At 38.4% G+C, this 20,236-nt stretch overlaps 1 protein-coding gene across 3 annotated transcripts in view; it reads right to left on the bottom strand.

Annotated features, from left to right (window-relative positions):
- The window catches only part of PPP2R2C (protein phosphatase 2 regulatory subunit Bgamma), a 193,354-nt gene that overhangs the window by 106,257 nt on the left and 66,861 nt on the right, over positions 1-20,236 (bottom strand). For 2 of the 3 annotated variants that reach the window (XM_074147135.1, XM_074147136.1), the window contains one exon: positions 8,794-8,880. The exons of the other annotated variant lie outside the window; for it this stretch is intronic. In XM_074147135.1, coding sequence (XP_074003236.1) covers positions 8,794-8,880 — 87 coding nt within the window. The remainder of the gene's footprint in view (positions 1-8,793; positions 8,881-20,236) is intronic. 3 annotated transcript variants of the gene reach the window in all.

Genomic DNA, 20,236 nt, shown 5'->3' with positions numbered 1-20,236 from the left:
CCCACATAGTCTACCTATGAGCGTAGGCACACTCAAACAATATCCAAAAAACAAGTCAGGAGGTTGTTGAACTTCTCTTCCCCGGGGAAGCATTGCCTTCCATCCTCAACGCATGGCTTTATTCCAGACTAAAGGCGACTTTTGTGGTAATGATGACAAGTACTTACTAGTCAGAACTGACAGCTGGAAGTAGAGGAGAAACTATCACATTCCAGATGCACACAATGTTTCCGTACTGAAAAAGAAGCCATGCTTGAGTCTACCCCAGGAACAGGCTAATCTTATCAACAGCTAAAGGAGAGGAGGAGGAAGTTCAATTTCACACATGCTTTTCCATAGCTCAAGAGCAGGTGATGCCCTGTGTTTTACGCCTAGCTGGAGAGAAGAACGCGCGTTCTAAACCAAAGCCCCTCAGTTAATAGCAGTATTTTACAGGTATAAGAACATACGCAGTTCCAAAATTTCCAAAGATTTTGCGAATGGCATTAACCATATCTCTCCGCAGCTGTTTGTGGGAACAGGCAGGCATTAGCACGGCAGCCGCGGAAGTGGGGAAACCCTCCCAGCAAGCCTTGTTCTAGCTGCAGGAGAGTTGTTTGGTGTATTAATTCACGTTACAGGAAACTACTTTCCCACCAACAAAAACAAAAATTTACACTACAATGTGCAGCTGATTATAACCTGTGACCCTTACAAAACAATTTAAGATTCAATATTTGTGAAACAAAGCAATGTACTCACTGATGGCTTTGTATCAGCATAAATGACTAATTACTTTAATCAGGAAGCTCAAAAGATAACAAACTTGATTTATTATAAATACAGGGGCTTGCCCTCTTATAAAAATGACTTGCTCTGCAGTTCAGGACACATTGATTTATGGCACTACTTGTAATTCTCTTATTTTTTATTTTAACATTTAATAATAGGTGAAAAATGAATTAAAACTAAAGCAGAGCAAGACACGTTCCAAATATAATTGTATTCAATTCCACAGCAATACTCATACACAATCTATATCCTAATATTTCACTAATAGCAAAGATACAAAACTATTTTGGAAAACATGCAGAGAGTAAAAGATTCATTTAGCCAAGATTACAGAAAGAATGAATATTCTTGCCTTTCTCATACATGACTGTTCACTACTTAGAGATACCTGACATCTGTTGCTGAGACCAGCTAAACACAATGCAAACCCAGTTTACCTCTCTCTAACAGAGGGTTAAAAAAAAAAATCTCTGAAGATAGATTACAAATCAATTATGGCATAGGATCCCATCAGAGAGAGAGAGAGAGAGAGAAAGAGAGTGTGAACCTGCCTGGAGTCCGGCAGTGGACAAGTAAGTATCTTAACATCTTTACTGCAAAGCCACTTTTCAAAAGTCCTGTGCTCTCTCCTGACCCCTGCACCACCAGTCCTTTACCTCACCTAAGCGCTGTTTATGGACAGAGAGAGCACTTACTAAGGCATCTCAGGTCCCCATGAGAAGACTTATAGATTCGCTCACTACATTCAAACTACACAATATAGTTACTAATTTTTACAGTACATATCTTTTAAATAAAAACAAAAATCATCAATATCTAATGTACTTACACTAATATTAAATAGTTTAGGACTCTCTCATCCACCTGAAGTCCTCTAAGTTTGTCCAAACAAGATGAATGCCATGGATTCCCTCTTTCTGCATATTTACGTCACAGATTTTTGAGGAACCCTCAGGTGTATTTCTATACATTTTGCTGCATGGGTGAAGGGAGCACCAGAACACCAGAGATCAGAAGAAATATTTTTCATAGTTCACTGGTAACCAGCAAAATTCTCTAGCTTATCCTTCAGATTTTGGGGTAATCACTGAAGCCCCAGGGTGTCCAAGGAGACTGACACACAACTGCGTGAGTACGAGTACAAATTGCTCAGTCAGTTATTGTAGTGGTAATGATTATTGTCGCATCAGTATGTGCGGAAAACTGATTATGGTCAATGTAAGAATATTCTCAACATGAAGAATGTTTTCCTAGACAGGAAGATCTGCTTGATCTAACTTCAACTCTGAGGTCAGCTAAAACAAACTGTATTCCTCAGGGCACTGCAACAAACATTATCATCAAATGAAGACACTTGGCAGCCAGGCTCATAATACAGCTGCATCTTGTGCTGACCAGCACAGTCACTGTGACCCCATGTTCTCCCTATTCTAATATATCTTCACGTTGTCTCTTGTCTTATACTTACCACTAATATTCCTCCAGGCAGAAACCACCTCCTTCTTGTGTGTTTACAGAACCATATACACCAAGTGATTCTTAGTGTATAAATAGCAGTATAAATAAGAAAGATATAAATCTGATCATGATTTATCACAGAGAGTTGAACAACATATTCAATTAAATCTCTGCATTATCAAAGGAAATGAAAATTTTTATTTTTGAGGTTAGGGTTTTTCTTATTGTATTGTCATGGTTGCTATCTTCTGAATACAAACCTTCTTTCACATAAAAAGCTTTTTTTTTAGTCACCCATCAATTCTGATACCTTGCAGTTATTACCACAGCCACATAAAAAGGCAGTATGAGTAGTATTTTCACCGGCACTTGTGTCAAATAATCTCTTTCTATCAAACATTTCTTCCGAGCCCAGTGGCGCAAAGAGAAACTCCCAGAATTTGGATTACTGCTGTTTGGAAGATATCCATCAAAAGATTACTAAAAGACATCTGCTTTGGTCCATGAGGGGGACACATGGGACCAAGCTCTGCTATATTCTGTAACCACTCACTGATGACTGGACATCAAACCCCACTTCTGCATAGCTGCAGAAACCCAGCACGCTGCTACAGTAATTAGAAAAGAGATCAGAAAGTATGGGATAGCTACCGACATAACACAGGCTTCTGAGACATGTAATCAGACTCAGATAGCCTGTGAGAAATTTGGGAGATCTTTACAAGTCTTTGAAATCCCATGTCATGCTACCACTCATGGATGTCTGAAACTCCATTCATAACTCTTAAGGACTGCTGATTAAGATTGTTTATTTTCTTTGCTGGATGATTCACATGACTGGTTTCATACTTAAATCCCTTTCAAATAAAGGTGCCCTCATTCTACGAAGTGAACCATCTGGAGTTCTGCTTTTTTTTTTTAATCCACAGTATTAGAGGTCAGGCAGAGGCAAGTGTTCAGGGAAGGCTTTGGAACAAGCTAAAAAAGAATAAGAAATATAAATTCAAACAGAATCTGACATAAAAAGAGGAAGTCTCATCCACAAAATGAAATTTCACAATTTTACACAATAAGAAAATGTTAATTATTAAATAGATATTCGTTGGTTAAATCTGGGTTATATACAGAACTATTATGGCAGTGAGAGTAGTGCTACAGAACAGCATTTCCTGGCATTAGGAAAATTATTCCAACCTGCAAAACTCTTTTAATTGAGTTTATGTTTCAGAAGGAGTATTTGTTTGGAACTGATTTTTTACGTTAAAGCTTAAATTTGAAAAGGTACCTCTGTTGTTCCAGAGAAGCATTAAGACTGGAAGCTCACTCCTCCAGGCATTTCTTTTGTAACAATCATTTAATTTCATATTTTGTTATGTTTGACAACTGTCAGGGGGTGCTAAACACTCTCCTCTGCAGCTACTGTGATTACTGAGAGAAAAATATGAAATAACTTTAAAAATTATAGAACAGGATCACTGGCAGCCTGGTTCTGCTGAGCTCAGCAAGGAAGAAAGGCTGCCCAGTATCTTTACTGGTGCAGTCACTCCTAGAGGCTATTCTGACTTGCACTTGCTGGCAAAAATCCCTGAAGGACCATCTGCCAGCAATAACAGCAGGGGAAAGGAGGGGGGTGGAATCATTCATGTGCACACTCAGGTACTGCCCAGTCCTTCCCAATTCTTGAAAACTTCAAATAGTAGAAGCTACCACAAGCAATATTTAAGACTTCAGTATGCCAACTTGACCTGCTGGAGAGTCCTCAATATAGAAGCACTTCACCAGAAGAGACAAAGAGTGTCCATAAAGAGGAGGAGAAAACTGAACAGATAAAATGATTTATCTTTTATATTCAGGATATTATGGTTACAGTCCATGGTCAATGTTCCCAAGCACTGCAGGTTAACTATACTGAAAATATATGTCTACAAAAGGCTTATTGGGAAAGCAAAGAGGAGTAGGGGTGGGGTGGAGGGAAATGTCAAATATACACAACATATATATAAGGTCATATCTTCAAAACCGCTGATACAGGTTTATTTATTTAACTTATTACTATAGAAACCCATAACAATCCTAAGCATTGAAAATAGGAGAGGCATGCCAAAGCAGCCTATGTTTCAATAATAGAACATGCTGTTTCCCTCAATTAGATTTGAAAGAGGTAGATCAAAGAGAAAACATGTAAAATTAAATGTAAGACCTTAATCTGATTTTAGGAAAAAAAAAAAAAAAACAACCAAAAAACACATATTGCAAATGCACAGATATATATCTTTTACATACATATACATATTGCAAAGTTTGACCTTCATTGGCTTTGCCTGTCCTGTTATGTGACACATTCCCACCCTCACAATTTTGTTTTTCTGTAAAACACACCCTTGAAGGCATCAGCTTGTACAGAAGGGCAACAGCTGTTCTGGGTCAGAGCAGATGCAGTACATACCACCAGAGCTGTCTGTATGTGATGGTTTCTCAAGAATACTCATAAGGCTTTTTCTTACCTTCTTCCTCTGCTATTTCTACAGAAAGCACAACTGTGCATACTCCTGGCATGATAAGGATTTTTTGCCTCTATTGTACTGGCCAAGGAGTAAAGTGATCCTAAATGACTACACTCTACAGTTTTACTATTAGTGTCTCATCTTCCTTCCCCTTCCCACTATTCATCTCTGTCTCCATCCCATTATTCATCACATAATTTTAAGTGACATCTAACATTTAGATTACACTCAGTCTTAGACACAGCCTATGAAAATCTTCACTAAAATTAGTAACGTTGACTTCACTGAAATGTTTGGTTTCATACCACAGTGCACTCTGCATTCTAGCACAGCACTGGAGCTTGTAAAAAAGTGAGCATCATCAGTGTTTTTTCCCTATCACCAAATATTCAGGTTTTTTAGGTTTGTTCAGCTCATTGAAAGAAAGCAAAAGACACGCTTTGCTGTCCAGATGAAGCACAGTGTAACTGGTCACACACTCTGTGCAGACGATGCAAAGCAAGATCTCTTGTTCTACAACAAAAATTCTAACCTAAACTGTAAGCTCCAGTCAGGTGAGAAACAGATCCGCTCAATGGCACTGTTTATAGATCTTTTCAGGATGGGAGAGATTTCGGTTTTGTTTTACAGTGTTTTACAGACTTTTGTTGATACTGCTTCGAATACTCTGCTACCAGATTAAAGGTGACACTCTCCAAAGCAATTTCAATGGGCTTCAATTTCCTAGGCACTCAAAAGAAAATAATTAAATGGGTGAAATTGTTATTGTGGGATTTGGTGGACTATTTGCTTGTTTGTTCCTTGCACAGAGACTGCTATAAATACGTATTTCCTTATTATCTGTGTTACAGGAGTACCCAAAGTCTCAGGCAGGGTTGGGTTTCTGTGTGTGAACAGAAAAATGCATTTCCTGTCCTGTAAGAAGTCACAGCATCAGCAATGATCCTGCAGTGAGTCCCACATGTGCCAACACCTGAACCTTTACAGATATCATAGCAACGCTGCAGACTACTAGGAGCTCAATAAATATATAAACAAATATTTTTAATATATATTGTTATACAGCTGTTGATTGATAACGATATCCTGATCGCTAATGAACTTGTCTGGACTAAAACTGCCCATCTAGGAATGAATGGAAGGTAAAAAACTTAGTCCTTCATGAAACTTGGAGAGACAGGTGACAAATTCCTTCTCGCTAAACAGTAACATGTTAGGAACCTATGATAACTACCTGGTAAATCTATGAACTCAGTTGCACAGTCTGATATCTGAGCAATGAGTTTTCATTTCTGCCAGCTTTGGTACTTCAGTCTCCTTTTTACTTACAGATGCCAGTGACATAAAGTTTTGATTAGAAGGAAATTCCTTCTGCTGCATCTCAGTCGTTTATTTTTAGAAGTCTGGTGCTGACACATGAAGCATTTCTAAGTGCATCACAGAAACGCTTCCTTTTGAACAATCTAACATTACACAGTTCCTTCCAGATCATCACACATGGCTGGACATACTGCACCCTGCTCCAAACCTGCTACAGAAATGCTTTTCAAGAGATACCTCCAGCTGATTGTGAATAAGCTAAGTTCCTTCTGGATCGCCTACATGTAAATACAGATCTATTTTATCTTCACAGATAGAAAGACAAAAGAAAAACAAATAACATTTTAGCAGGGGGGTTTCCCAACTGTGACCATGCACAGTCCACACATTAGTCAATTTGAACCTAAAAAGTGTTGCTTATTCCATGTTTGCAGCTTCTGCCTCCAACACTTGATGCAAAATTCTGGATATGTCCCTTAAACCCTGCTGTTATTTAGTGATCGGTGAGAAAAATGAGTTTGTGAATTAAGCCTGAAGCCTCAAACCAACTCACCGTAACTCAGGAAATCCTGAGACTTATATATCCTCTCCAAGGACTGGTTTAACTTTCCTCTGCTCCCAGTCCTTGGACATAACCAGCAAGGCTACACAGTCACTGGAATATAACTGGAGGTAAAGAGAAGGTGATAAAACTGAGGCTGTTAAAATAGGGATCTGTAACTATGAACCTAATGCTGAAGCATTTTCTCATGTGACCAGTCATAGTGGTATCAACAGAATTACTCATACAAGTTAGGACTCCACCATCAAGGTTATGAAGATTAGCCTGCTCTGGATAATACGTTGTTTTACAAGTATGCTCCTTTAGATCACCATTTTTCAATGTAAATGTGCAGAAAAATCAGAATCTCTATTAATTAGAATTCACAGAAAGCACATGCAGAGACAGAAAGATGAACGCAGCATAGATAAAATACAGTACAAAGAAAATTGTCTCTGACCATTCTTTTGTGTTTGTACTGACAACGATTTAACTGTATTTTTTTATTTGAATTTAAAATGAAGTCTATTATAAAAAAGGTTTATTGATCAGGCATATAATTATCTTCAAAGGTTTACATGGCATAGAGGTAGGTTGGCACTGAAATTCTGGACTCATTTCATGCAGGTGTGTGGGAGGCCAAATCTGGACCTCTCTACAGCTTTGTCAGCAACAGTGAGAGGTTAGTGATTTGCACTGCATTCAAAAGAGCTGAAAAATCAAATCCAGGCGATTTATTGGCACCATACAAATATTAAGCAAATATGCCTAATATTATACTACCTAATGCCATGTGCTGTCATGACAAGGATCCTCTAACTGTTCTTCACTTAAAATGAATTTGTGGATTGGTCCCAAATTACTTCCCAAGAGGACTCTATCACTCATTATAATTATAAACCAAATCCTGTATCCCTTGCTACCCTGACAAAAAAAAAGATGTCATGAACTGTTTTAGCTGTATACAGAATGAATACTATTCCGATTCATATCCTTTAAAGTAAAAAAGGCAAGAAATCACTTCAGGAATTCTGTTCTTGTTAGGATAAGGAACTCTTCTTATTCTAGATCGTGTGGGAACAGTCAGGAATAATGCTAAATTTATACAATTATTGAGTTGGACTAGGTTCTCTTGTCATCATACCTGTTTAGAAACAGCCATAGAGGCAGAGTTAAACAGAATTATGGGCCTCAACTACAAATGACAATCAAGTCCTTGCAAATCCTTCACACAGCATCCGAAGCTACAAAACTAATTCACTGTGACCTAATAGCCTTGCTAAGCCTTTGTTTCCATTTTCTTAATTGTATTTCTGTATTTAAGAGATGTAAATTTGGCTGAAAACAGAATATTCCTCACTGTATTAGAAGTATGTAGTACTTAAATAAATGCAGGTATGTATATAAGAATTCATTTGCCAAACTTGTGAGCATTCATTATTTTTTTTCTGAAAACTTGCATCAGTCATATTAATTCCTCTCACATAATGTATCACATACCACCTGGTTTAGATGACTACTATCTATTGTAACCACAGTACATACCCATTACTTTCATATAGTGTAGAATGTTTCATGTCTAACTTTAGATAGGCAGATTTTATTAATTGTAAAATAATCTAAAACAGAATATTAGTTTACCAGCTTAATTGATGTTAATATCTAAATTACATAGTAATTATGAAAAGAGAAAATGTTAAGATATGGCTTTACAACAGAAACCTAATAGTTCATTTAGATACTGGAAACCAACATTCACTTTCTTATCAATTTGTGGTGCATTTCAAAGCATGCCTCCCGGTCTAGTGCTCTAAGGCTCCTCTTGCACACACGACTGCCACCGGTAGCTGCTTTTCTGTATCACATTTACAACCAGACTGCATTCAGTTATTCGCATGCTACTTTGTACATAAAGCATTGACAAAGTCTCTGAAAACAAAACAGTGCAAAAAGAAATAAAACAAATGCAAAGGTGCCATCCAACCACAAAGAAATACCAAAATGTGACAGCAGTCAAGCAGAATGATGCAACCTCAACGAATCCAGCCCACGCCGCTTTACGATACATAAAGTGATTATCTGTTAAGGACTGGTGGTTCATTCAAGACAAGGGGGCAGTCTCCGTCCAAGAGCCTGTCCTGCAAGAACCACTGCCTGGCAGCAACCACTGCACGGACAGAGACTCTTCCACCCACTCACCTCCAGAAGTGACCTCTTCAGAACTGGGTTGAGGAACATTGGCAGGACAATGTGGGGAAGCTTGCATTGCTGCCGCCCTTGCTATACCTGTCCTGTGGAGAAATAGAGGACTTAATTTCCAGGGCTGTCAGTCAGCACCTTCCACACTACAAGTGAAGGAAAAAGAAATGAATTTGACAATGCCTGCTTCAAGCGAATACATTTTGGGGTGTGGTGAAGAACCCTCATTTTCTACTGAAGTATTTGGGTTACTTTCACATCTTCTGTGGAGCTCCATTTGATTGCCCAGCCAGCAAAGCTGGATTCTTTGGTTCATGAGTTGATGATGCTCTTGCCAGTTACCTATATAGCAAGCTGGGGTATGGCCATTGAGAATCAACTTAACTAGACAGCCTAAATAAAATAAATAAGGAAATCATGTTTAAATTAATCTCTCAACTGTGACATGAACAAGAACTTGCCATTGGGTAACCCTCTCCCTTCAACCTCCCTTTCAAAATGGTAAGTTTCTTAGTCTGCTCTTACACATTTCTGTTACAGAAACCATTACTATATGAATTACCAAAGAGAAGCGATTCTTTTGCTTCTCCCGTCCCATCCATTCCATAGAGGCATCTTATTTCACTTCCACATTAATCTCAATAGGGTTACCAAAAGAATAAATCCTAACAAAGACAACTTTGAAAGGAAAAAGGAAACTTTCCACTAGCCTCATGGCTTCCAGCTAGGACGACAGTTTCAGCCACCAGTTTTTAGTGTGACACATACAAATGATTTGTGTATACCAAAGTGCAGTCCATTAGAGAGAGAGAGACCAGAGACCAAAAAAAACTCTAGCTGAAATACATGAATAAATCATTCCTTTGAGTGTGGTGATGAATGCAATGTTTTACAATTCCAAAAACAATTCTCTAAAGCCTTACTAAAACAAGTGTGTTTGCTTCCAAGAGAGATCTCTGTGTATCTTTCAAAAGTACCATGATGGGTTTTATTGGAGGAAATGTCAAGTTTAGACACAGAGAATTGGAAACTAATGACCAACCATTTTACTCTGGCAGGAGTGTGCACTGAATACTGATGTTCACAGGCAGGAACCATTTCCAATAATTAATTGGAAACATATCATGCATTTGCTTAACTTTGGTCAACAGCAATGTTAATCTTGCAAGTGAACTGAAAGACAAGACAAAGCCTATACATGTGAGGTTTATATATAATTCACAACTGCTGAAAAGCATGGAAAGCAAGCCAAGAAAATGATGATTATAAAAATATGGCAGAGGAACTCTACTAGGGAAAAACAAAAACCAACAAAACAAACCCAACTTTTATTGTATCAATCTCTTAAACTCAATCTTTCGGCTAGGTGTATGCTGAAGAGTAAATGCAGTGGCAAATAGAATTGTTCACTTCTTATTTGGGCAAAACAGACTTCTGCATCACTACCCGAACAAAATGCCAAACCGGGCATTTTCTTAATTTTTATTTTTATGTTTTTATTTGCCACTGTGTACTGCTTTTCTCTTCACAAAGTTCCAGTTTCCAACATACTGACCACTTCAAAGCAACAAAACAGTTTGTCTCTCTACCTTTTATCTACTACCTTGCACTATGATTATGGCTGTCCAGGAGCTACGATTATTAACAGACTCTGGCCAAGATATTTGGATGAGGTATCTCCAAGAGAAATAATTACAATCAGTCATATATATAATATCATATTTAATAAACCCAGTACTTAAATATAAATTAAGATACAGCAGGTCGACTCAAAGAAACAGGACAATGATTAATTCTGTCCTGAGCACTAGAGACAGATGTTCTGTTCACTTTCTAAGACAATGATTATTCTAAACACTAACAGGAATTTTAGTAAATCTGCTCCTTTTCCTTATGTGACAAATACTAGAGTACCTGACAGAACCAAAATCATCATGGAACCCTGGTGACCTTAGGTTTTATATACTGTCTAAACCCTTCTCAGAGACTTAAAAAGCTGGCCCAGAAATACCATGATACATAGATAATCTAGATATCACACTAACAATGCACAATTATCACTGATACTTTTATCTTCAGACAGAGAAAGGAACTCAAATAATTGAAATGTTTGCAGATAGTTTCTAATAATCCTTGGAAGGACTGGCATTAGTGGAAACAGGTCTCACCCCAAACCACAACTGTTAACGCATTTACCCTCCCCTCAAATGCAAACTGGTTAAAGCTAAAACTGGGTGGTGGGGGTGGGAAGCTACAACTGAAAGCAGGAGCTAAAACAATCACAGTGTGGATTTTTGTTTGTTTGCTTTAGTAATCTACAAAAACATCAAATGGCAAGCATTTCACACATTGAGGGTAACCTATATTTGTTCCAAAAACAAGCCTTAAGCGTTCAAAACCAAGCACCTCATGCATTATATGCTTCGAAGAGCCTTTCCTTTGCTTACATCTTCCTGATTTTCTCCCCACAAGTTACCTATTTTTCTTAAACCTCCCCTACAGTCTACCTTGAGCTATGTATCCCAAGCACTTCAGCAGGCACTTTAACCATATAGGATATTTCTAAAAGGTAGGATCAATTTCACTGTCTGGGAGAATAGTTCACGGAACAAAAAAGGTAACAATTTTGGCACAGGAGAAAGATAAATTCCAGAGATTAGTCCTATTCAAAGAGGAAGCTCTTCCACGATAGAAAGCACATGGTGTTTTTAGGATGAACTCGCATCCTGCCACCATATCCAAGCTAGAATGTACCCTCTTCTTTCTTGTTCAAATATTGAGCAGAATCTATTGTGTACATCAGGACTGTAATATAGCTCCTGGACTTAGTTCTCAGATCCACCAGAAATTTTCCTGTGAGTCCTATGGAAATCACTGTTTTTTCTACATTTCATTTTCCCTTTGGTAAACATGAAACCTACCTTTCAATCTCCATGACTTGCAAAAAGAAAAAAATGGTGAGAAGTCTATTGTGTGGACCTTTAGATGAATGGATTCATGCATCTATGGCTGTAGCAGTGGACTCCTTATCTCCATTCTTCACCCAGTGACAACATTCAGGCAGTGGTTGAACAAACCTTTCCTGCTCCCTGCACGTGTGCGAGGACAGTACCACTGTCTCACCCCAGTCTCCCCAGCCAACATATAGCTGGTGAAGAAAAACGAGCCTGACCGTTTGTACCTGCAGCTGAATCAAGTTAGTCATCACTGCTAGGGAGCCCATACTTACATTCCAGCAACCAAAAATGACATTGCTAGTGCCTGAATTTTCACGGATAGTGTCTATAGAAAAAGCAGTAATGACCATTTCAATATACTATAGACTATGGCTTTGCTAAGAACCTACGATTTCTTTTACAAGAGCTAAAAAGAATATTGATTTCTTTCAAGTCCACTGCACACTAAATGCAATTCCCACCATTGCTATTTGAGGTATTAGATAAAAATGCCATCAACGAGAATCAACGAGTCTCTCATGAAGCAGAAATGACTAAGGCTCTTTGGTATATTTCAAACTATCTTGTCAGCTGCAGGTACCAAAAAACTTACATTGATTCACGAAAAAAACACAGAAAATTCACTTTGGTGCCAACCAGGCTCAGTGTGTATACAGGCTGCCCAGGAAAGTGCTTGAGATGCCAATCCTGGAGGTATTTAAAAGACGTGTAGATTTGGTCCTGAGGGACACGGTTTAGTGGTGGGTTTGGCAGTGTTAGATTTATCGTTGGACTCAATGATCTTAAAGGTCTTTTCCAAACTAAATGATTCTAAGTGACTAATTCTACATTTAGCACACAGTTTTTAGCCCCAACAATGCAACTGTGCTAATTCTTCAGCCATAGTCTATTCTTTGATAGTGGGTTAATCTTTGAGGTAATGCTTCAACCAAAGCACTCTGGAATGCTCTGAGCAGTATCACCAGCTACAGGGAGACTCCTCATCGGCTTAAGTATTTATCTAGTGTTCTGCATATAGCTCAAAAAATCACTGTGTCATTATGATACTACATAATATGAACTTTCTGGAAGCTGTAAAAGCATAAATTAGGGGGATGGTATGAACCTAACAAATAAGCACAAACCCAAAAGCACCCGAATGGGCAGATCAAGGGGAAGAACTCCTGTTTTGTTAAGACGTACATTTTTTATAGTTCTGGTAAAGATAACCCTGAAAAATATCTGTAACAAAGCAATTTATTTAAGGGCTGAAACTATGCTACTGACATTCATGAAATATCCTGTAATTTTTTTCCAGAGAGATTTAATTATACCTTTTGTGCTACTCATCCATTGAAAGATCTTCTGGTTAGCATTAATTTGAATTCTATTGCAACATAAATTAATACAACTCAGACACATTTATCAGCCCTTTAAATAACAAACTGATAACGTGTCCAGGCAGTATATTCTTGAAAAGAAGAAAAAGACATACAATTAAAACCTGAACTACAATTACTTTGCATTTCAGAAAGTTAAAAAGTAGCCCGAAGCAACATTACCTCAAAGACAAAATCTGGACAGTAGCTTTGCTTCAAGCAAAGATTTAAGAGTATTTAAAAGAAAACAATGTGCAGCAAGTACAAATCGTATAGAAGGAGTACGCAAAAAGGTCCAAGAAAAAGAAATGGGTTTGTACCCATTTGTTATTATAAATTTGAATAAATTAAGCTCCTAAATAAACTTGCAAATACAGTATTAAAGTCACAGTATTCAACAGGATAATTTTAATAGTTCCCTAAATTTAGCAAATTATATTATGCATGAGAATTTCCGAGTAGATTTCCTAACCCATGATGCAAAGAAGCAAAATTATAATTCTAAACGGCTATAGTAACTATGGAAAATCTGTTCTTTTGGCTAAAGAATAAATTTTTGATAGGCTAAACAAACAGTTTGCTGGTGAGCAGGAATGCAGTAAACCCTAACAAAATTAACTAACGCCTTTAACAAATCCACATTATTTCAACTCCCGGGACTTTTTCATGTGAAACTGCAGAATATACTTATGTTTCCTGACAGTATGTAGAAAAATCTAATCTTTGTAGAACCTAAGATTTCTGAATACAGTGAAGTTAGGCCAAATTTTCACTTTTACCTTTTTTTATTGTAAAGAACAAAACCAGTAATGGGATTGAATCTCTGAAGATTCAACATACTGAGATTCCCAGAAATTTTTTGGTAAGCTATTACTTTATCCATTCTTGCACTAAGTTAGATAAACTCTTCAAAAAAACTCTTGCAGTATCAGGCATTATATACTACATCTCCACAAGGTATCTATTGTAGTACTGAAGACAAAAGTAACTAAGGTTACTGTATGAAGTAATTAGGAAAAAATAGGTGTAGAGATTAAAATCAGGACCCTCAAAGCACAAACAAAATATGTGGTTTGTATATACAGACATAGATTTTTATGGACTTACAATACATACATAGAATACAGCTATGCAAAGCCACACACCCCAATCCAACCCTACTGGAGCCAGTGGCAGGTTCTTAATAGACTTCATTGGATATTAAATCACAATTACATAAAGGCTGTAACAAGGATTTTAAAGAAGAAATTGTTGCTGTTTGATTGAAATGCAGATCTTAGTGTCCTAACAAAAATAAGTAGTGCATTCCAGTTTTTAAAAACCTACCAGAGTAGAAAAAATAAAATCCAATTAAAAAAAAAAATCTTCATAGAACTTCCATTATTTCCAGTCACTTCCAGTTCTATAGTAGAGCGGTAAACTTAAAAAAGGAAACATGAGTAGCTTTTCCCTTATGATAATAAGGTAAAATCCTGACCCCACTCTTCAGACAAGTCTGTTGATACTAACCTATTTAACTAGGACCTTACCCAGGAAGCCTGCTAGGCCTCCTCACAAAGCCAGAAATTCCTTTTCAGTAGAACGGTGTAGAAGTAGGGACTTGACATTTCAGAACAACCCTCCCGTTGCACCCGAGGGTCATATACAGATTAATCAATCACTCCAAGACCAAAATGATTTTGAGTCACATCTGTCCTTTTATGACAATAAAAGAATGGCACTGGGTGGCAATCCCAGGTCTTGCACTCACAAGATTCAATGGATGTAAGTACAAATGAGTGCCCAATGAGTTATGGTTTTGGCTGGATTTCCATTCTTTTTCAGTAGAGATTTCTGGAGCTTGAAGCGTGGCAAGTACTGCAGGTAAAAGCCAAGTATCACTACCATCAAGTCAAGCAGCAAATGGAGAGAGAACAACTGCAGTCAAGGAAGGAGTGACTGTATTTCCATCTCCTTATTTCTCTCCCCAGCACTGATTGGATCTACGTATTCCTGACTTCTCCAAAGTCTGAGCAGGGAGTATTATTTCCAGAGAAAGACATGTTGAGAACTTAAAGCTTTGCAGCCCCGCTTGGACAGAGATGGAACAGTTGCCTCCTGGCAGGAATTAAAGCTGGTATGGAAATTTCACAAAAGGAATTAAAAGATGGTCTGTAAAGTGGCCAAAAGGAGATCAAAGGAGCTTTAGCATCATGAAGACACATACCACAAGCACATGAAAGGGGACTTCAAGGCAGACCATTAGGTTTAAGAAAGTATCTGTTGCCTGGGTAGCATGCTGTGTAAACCAGGGGAAAATGTAAATTATTCTTGTGAAATATTTAGTCCCAAAATATCCATACCCTCTTGTATAATTTCCAGTCTTGACCACAGTCAGATATCTAGAAGAACAGATGTATTTTACATTCAGCCCAAATTTTTGAACTATAAGAGAACTATAAGAACTGTTAAGCATATCCTTCATCCTCTTCTTCAAGTGTGGTATGTTACTGGATCTGAGATTCAGATTCCAGAAAACACCAGTTATCTGTGAGTTAAAACACTGAGCAACACGTGAGCAACTATAGCTCACGTCTTATATCACATTTATTATTATTATATTATTATTATTATATTTATTATTATATTATATTATTATATTATTATTATTATTATATCACATTTATTGTGGTAAATATATGATATAGGCATGAGTATTTATGATGGTAAACTGAGATTTTCCAAAAACGCTGGTATGATGAAATTCACCTCAAACAGAAACAGTGACAGAAGAAAGAAATGTGGGAAGACTACATAGGGTACAGATGGACCTAGAGAGCTTCAAATTAGCTGAAGACCCTAATAGACCAACCATGGCAGCACAGAGCTCGTTATTTACCCTTGCTTTTTGGTAACATAATTAAAGACTTAATCTCTAGAAGTAGTATTAAGGGTAAAAAATGTGATTGCTACGTTTCCAATGTTGTCACACAAAGGGCTGGTAGCAGCAGCAATTCAGGGGTGCATTGAGAGGCTGGTGTATTTACTACCATCATGACAAACTGCAAGCAGGAAAAGGAGCTGCAAATGGAGCACAGACAGAATCCACGTGCTTATCCACGGATCGACTGGACTTCCAAAGCATTTATGTTTTAACAGTAACTTCTGGATTTAGTTTGTCTGCAACACAGAAAGTCTCTCCTCTCTGAAACATAAGCGAATAAAACTTTTGGAATAATTTTCTTCTCCACTCTCTTTATACAGAGAAAGAAAATACAGAGGGAGAGGACAGAACATGCCTTCACTGAGACTCGCTCACAGAACTGCAGGAACAAGCTGGCCACAGAACAATCAGTTATTTTACAAAAACACAACATCAAAAGTGGATGGTTTTTAAAGCAGCTAGTTTCAAGAGAAGAAATAGACCATCCACGGATATGATCGGGGTAGCCCCAGAGTTGAAAAGAGGGGCTCTGGGGATTCTGAATTGGATAAAAGTTTCAGGGAACTGTTGGGTTACTGCTTTTAAGAGCTATTAGGATCAACAGGTGCTTTGCCTCATCTCTGTTTCTGCCCTGCGTGCTACTATTGCACTTCGTCAATAAATTGTACATCCTTCCATCAGTAAAAGCAGTTTTTGAAAACTAAAATGAAAACACTTACAGGAAAATCTTCCTGTGCTCCAGCAGAAGGAACAGAAAAAACGTTGACTCTTTACATAAACTCATGAGAACCACCACTTACAAGCTAAAGCACAAGACTTCCCCAAATTCCTTGTCCAGGAGGAGCAAACTGCTGAAGTTACTATTTTTAGGTGAAACAACTGTGCTCAAGTTTGCTAGGACTGTGTTGTACCTCTTCTAACATCAGGCTCCACCCACGAGGGTGGGTCCTAGTTAAAATGTTTAGGTGTCTCTTGTTGTCATATGTGGTCAAAATCCTTCTAGGTACCTCGTATTTATTTTGGATGCAGGTACTAGCACTATTTACCTAATAGTTTTTGCCTTGCAAACTCCCATGGAGTTTCACTTATACAATAACCCCCCAAATTTTGGAGTCACAATTTCTGGACTGCATTACAAAACTGAAAAAAGCAAAGAACAGGTGCACTTCTATTGTTCAGTTTTGAAAGCAGACTCTAGTAAGTTCCTTTATTCCTCTCCTCAAGCTAAATTATTTGAATTCTATTATTGTGATAGAGCATACCTATCACAATAATATCACCAAGCTGAGTAGTACAGTTGACACGCCTGAGGGACGGGATGCCATCCAGAGGGACCTGCATCGGCTCAAGAAGTGGGCCCATACGAACCCTCATGAGGTTCAACAAGGCCAAGTGCAGGGTCCTGCACCCGGTGTCAAGGCAACCCCCAGTATCAATACAGGCTGGGGGACGAAGGGATTGAGAGCAGCCCTGCCAAGAAGGACTTGCTGCTACTGGTAGACAAAAAGCTGGACAGGAGCCAACAATGAGCTCTCACAGCACAGAAGGTCAACCACATCCTGGGCTGCATCAAAAGAAGAGTGGCCAGCATGTCAAGGGAAGTGATTCTGCCCCTCTACTCCACTCTGGTGAGACCCCACCTGGAGTACTGTGTCCAGCTATGGAGCCCCCAACACAGGAAAGATATGGACCTGTTGCAGTGGGTCCAGAGAAGGGCCACAAAAACAATCTGAGGGCTGGAGCACCTCTCCTATGAGGACAGGCTGAGAGAGCTGGGGTTGTTCAGCCTGAGGAAGAGAAGGCTCCGGGGAGACCTTATTGCAGCCTTTCAGTCCTTAAAGGGGGCTTTTCTTATAGAAACATGAGTACAGACTTTCTACAAGGCCTCTTGCTATAGGACAAGGGGTGATGTCTTAACCTAAAAGAGGGTAGATTCAGACTAGATATAAGGAATAAATTTTTTATAATGAGGGCAGTGAAACACTGGAACAGGTTGCCCAGAGAGGTGGTAGATGCCCCATCCCCGGAAACATTCAAGGTCAGGCTGGACAGGGCTCTGAGCAACCTGATCTAGTTGAAGATGTCCCTGTTCATTGCAGGGGGGTTGGACTAGACGACCTTTAAAGGTCCCTTCCAAGCCAAACTATTCTAGGATTCTATATATTTTAGGCATCTTCAGTTATGAACTTGTTAATTCAAATACTGACCCCATTAACCTATGATACAGATCTTTCAAAGCATGTGAAACTACAAAACCAGTATGCTCTTGTAAGTTACTCTAAATCTGTCAAGCTGCAGAATGAAACAACATTTTAGAAATGGTAGCTGACAGATGAATACATTACAGAAATCAGATTTAAAGTCAGCCAAAATGGTTAGCGGCAGCTCTACAGGTAAAAGTGTTTTTAATACAGAAATTTACATTTTAAATCTTGGCAAAATTCAGATAAGATTTTCTATTTAGTCTGAAAATTTCAGAAGAGTTACTGGATGCTTTACTGTCTTGGACAGTGAAGATGCATGAATGTATATGATGCTCATATGCACAAAAAAATTTATGAACAGAGACTTCTGGATCAGAGGTGACTTAGCAAGAGGAACACTAAGAGCTTAGAAATTTTTGCAACATTTCAGGAAAGGAAACTCTGCCAAACTGGGTATCTTTTAAAGAAAACTGTAAATTCAGTTGCTAACAATAATATGCCAGTCATAGCGACTGAATTCAGTCATTTAAAACTAATATAAAGGAATAGCTTCCTGTGCTAGCCTCAATATAACTACATCTATCAAGTCTCATCTGTAATAACCAGACTGATGTTTGCTCTGTGGAATCCAAAGTACTAATTCCTTCGATTTACACTAACTTCATGGCTTTCAGGAACAAAAATAATTTTCTGTCTAAATATACTTACACTTAACAATCAGAAATGAATCCCTCTGCAAACAATTCTCCACATCAGAAATCACCTTTGTTAGTAATTATTTATACTGCAGAAGCATCAAAGCTTTCTGCTTTCAGATTTAACATTACTACTATTACAACCATTTCCCAGGTACATCCAGGATAACTATCAAACACTTTTCCAATATACTTACAGCCTATATTTTCCCCTTTCCTTCTACTGTGCATAAATCTTACAAATGCCTCGTTAAAAAGTGGTTTTGAAGAAGAATTACAGTAAGCATCACTACTATGTAAGTCTTTACAACACTGGCCGAAACATCAACACTTCTGGTGCACATCTAACCGTTTGCGTGGAGCGACAACGGGACCCTGATGACAGACGGCATCTTTGCACCTGCGGAAGTCAGCACTGCTCACAGCAACCTCTGCTCTCAGGAGCAGGCAGCTGCGCTGTTTTCCTCTCTGCCAGAAAGAGACAAGTTTAGAAAGGGGCCAAGTTTGATGGCATTTTCTGAAGAAGCTGCACTCTTAGGTTGGTGGGCTAACCAGCGCCTCTTTCACTCTGGTCTCATCTCTGCTGTTACTCCCCCTGCAATGGGACAGGCTCCAGGAGCAGCAGAGAAGGAAGGGTGGGCAGCCTGGGCTACAGCTGGAGAACAGACTACCTGCTGCCAGTAACTGCATCCACAAGCAGTTTCAAACCAAACCCCAAATTTAAAATACCCTGAAATTAACTTGAAGCTATGAAAAAGTATATTGTCAGTATTTCAACCTAACCAAAAAAAAAACCAAACCTGGGAAAGACTAACGCAACAACTTTTTTTTTTTTTATGTTCCGTAAAAATCACATTCTGCATTAATTTCTGCAGGGCAGTTCAAAGTTAAAGCAACTACAAATCTTCACCTGGACATAGTGTACATTTTCATAGGTAGTCAGTCTTAAAGGTGTAATATAATTGGGCGATTTGCAATATCCTTACTACTAACAGATGAAATTAATTATCTGTTCTCAAACTAGCAACTTTTTAACATTTACATAGTGTCACAAAAGGCCTGTAGTCTATATGACCCATTTCCTGAACCGCAAGCTGAAGCACAGAAATGTTGAATCCAACAATTAAGTACACACCTAACCCTGGAAAATAAAATCCATGTCCAAGTAATCTATTTTTCAGAGAAACTGCGGCTCATCACCACCACAGGGGAAAAGCAGATATACAAGGACACTGCTTCTCACACCATGGCATAAGGAAAGCTTTTGCTCCAGTCACAAACCAAGTCTCACTTCCCTGTTTTGCCA

This window comes from Numenius arquata, chromosome 5 (assembly GCF_964106895.1).
Source record: "Numenius arquata chromosome 5, bNumArq3.hap1.1, whole genome shotgun sequence".
Classification (NCBI taxonomy): Eukaryota; Metazoa; Chordata; class Aves; order Charadriiformes; family Scolopacidae; genus Numenius; species Numenius arquata.
This window is presented reverse-complemented; position numbering and strand designations above follow the sequence as displayed.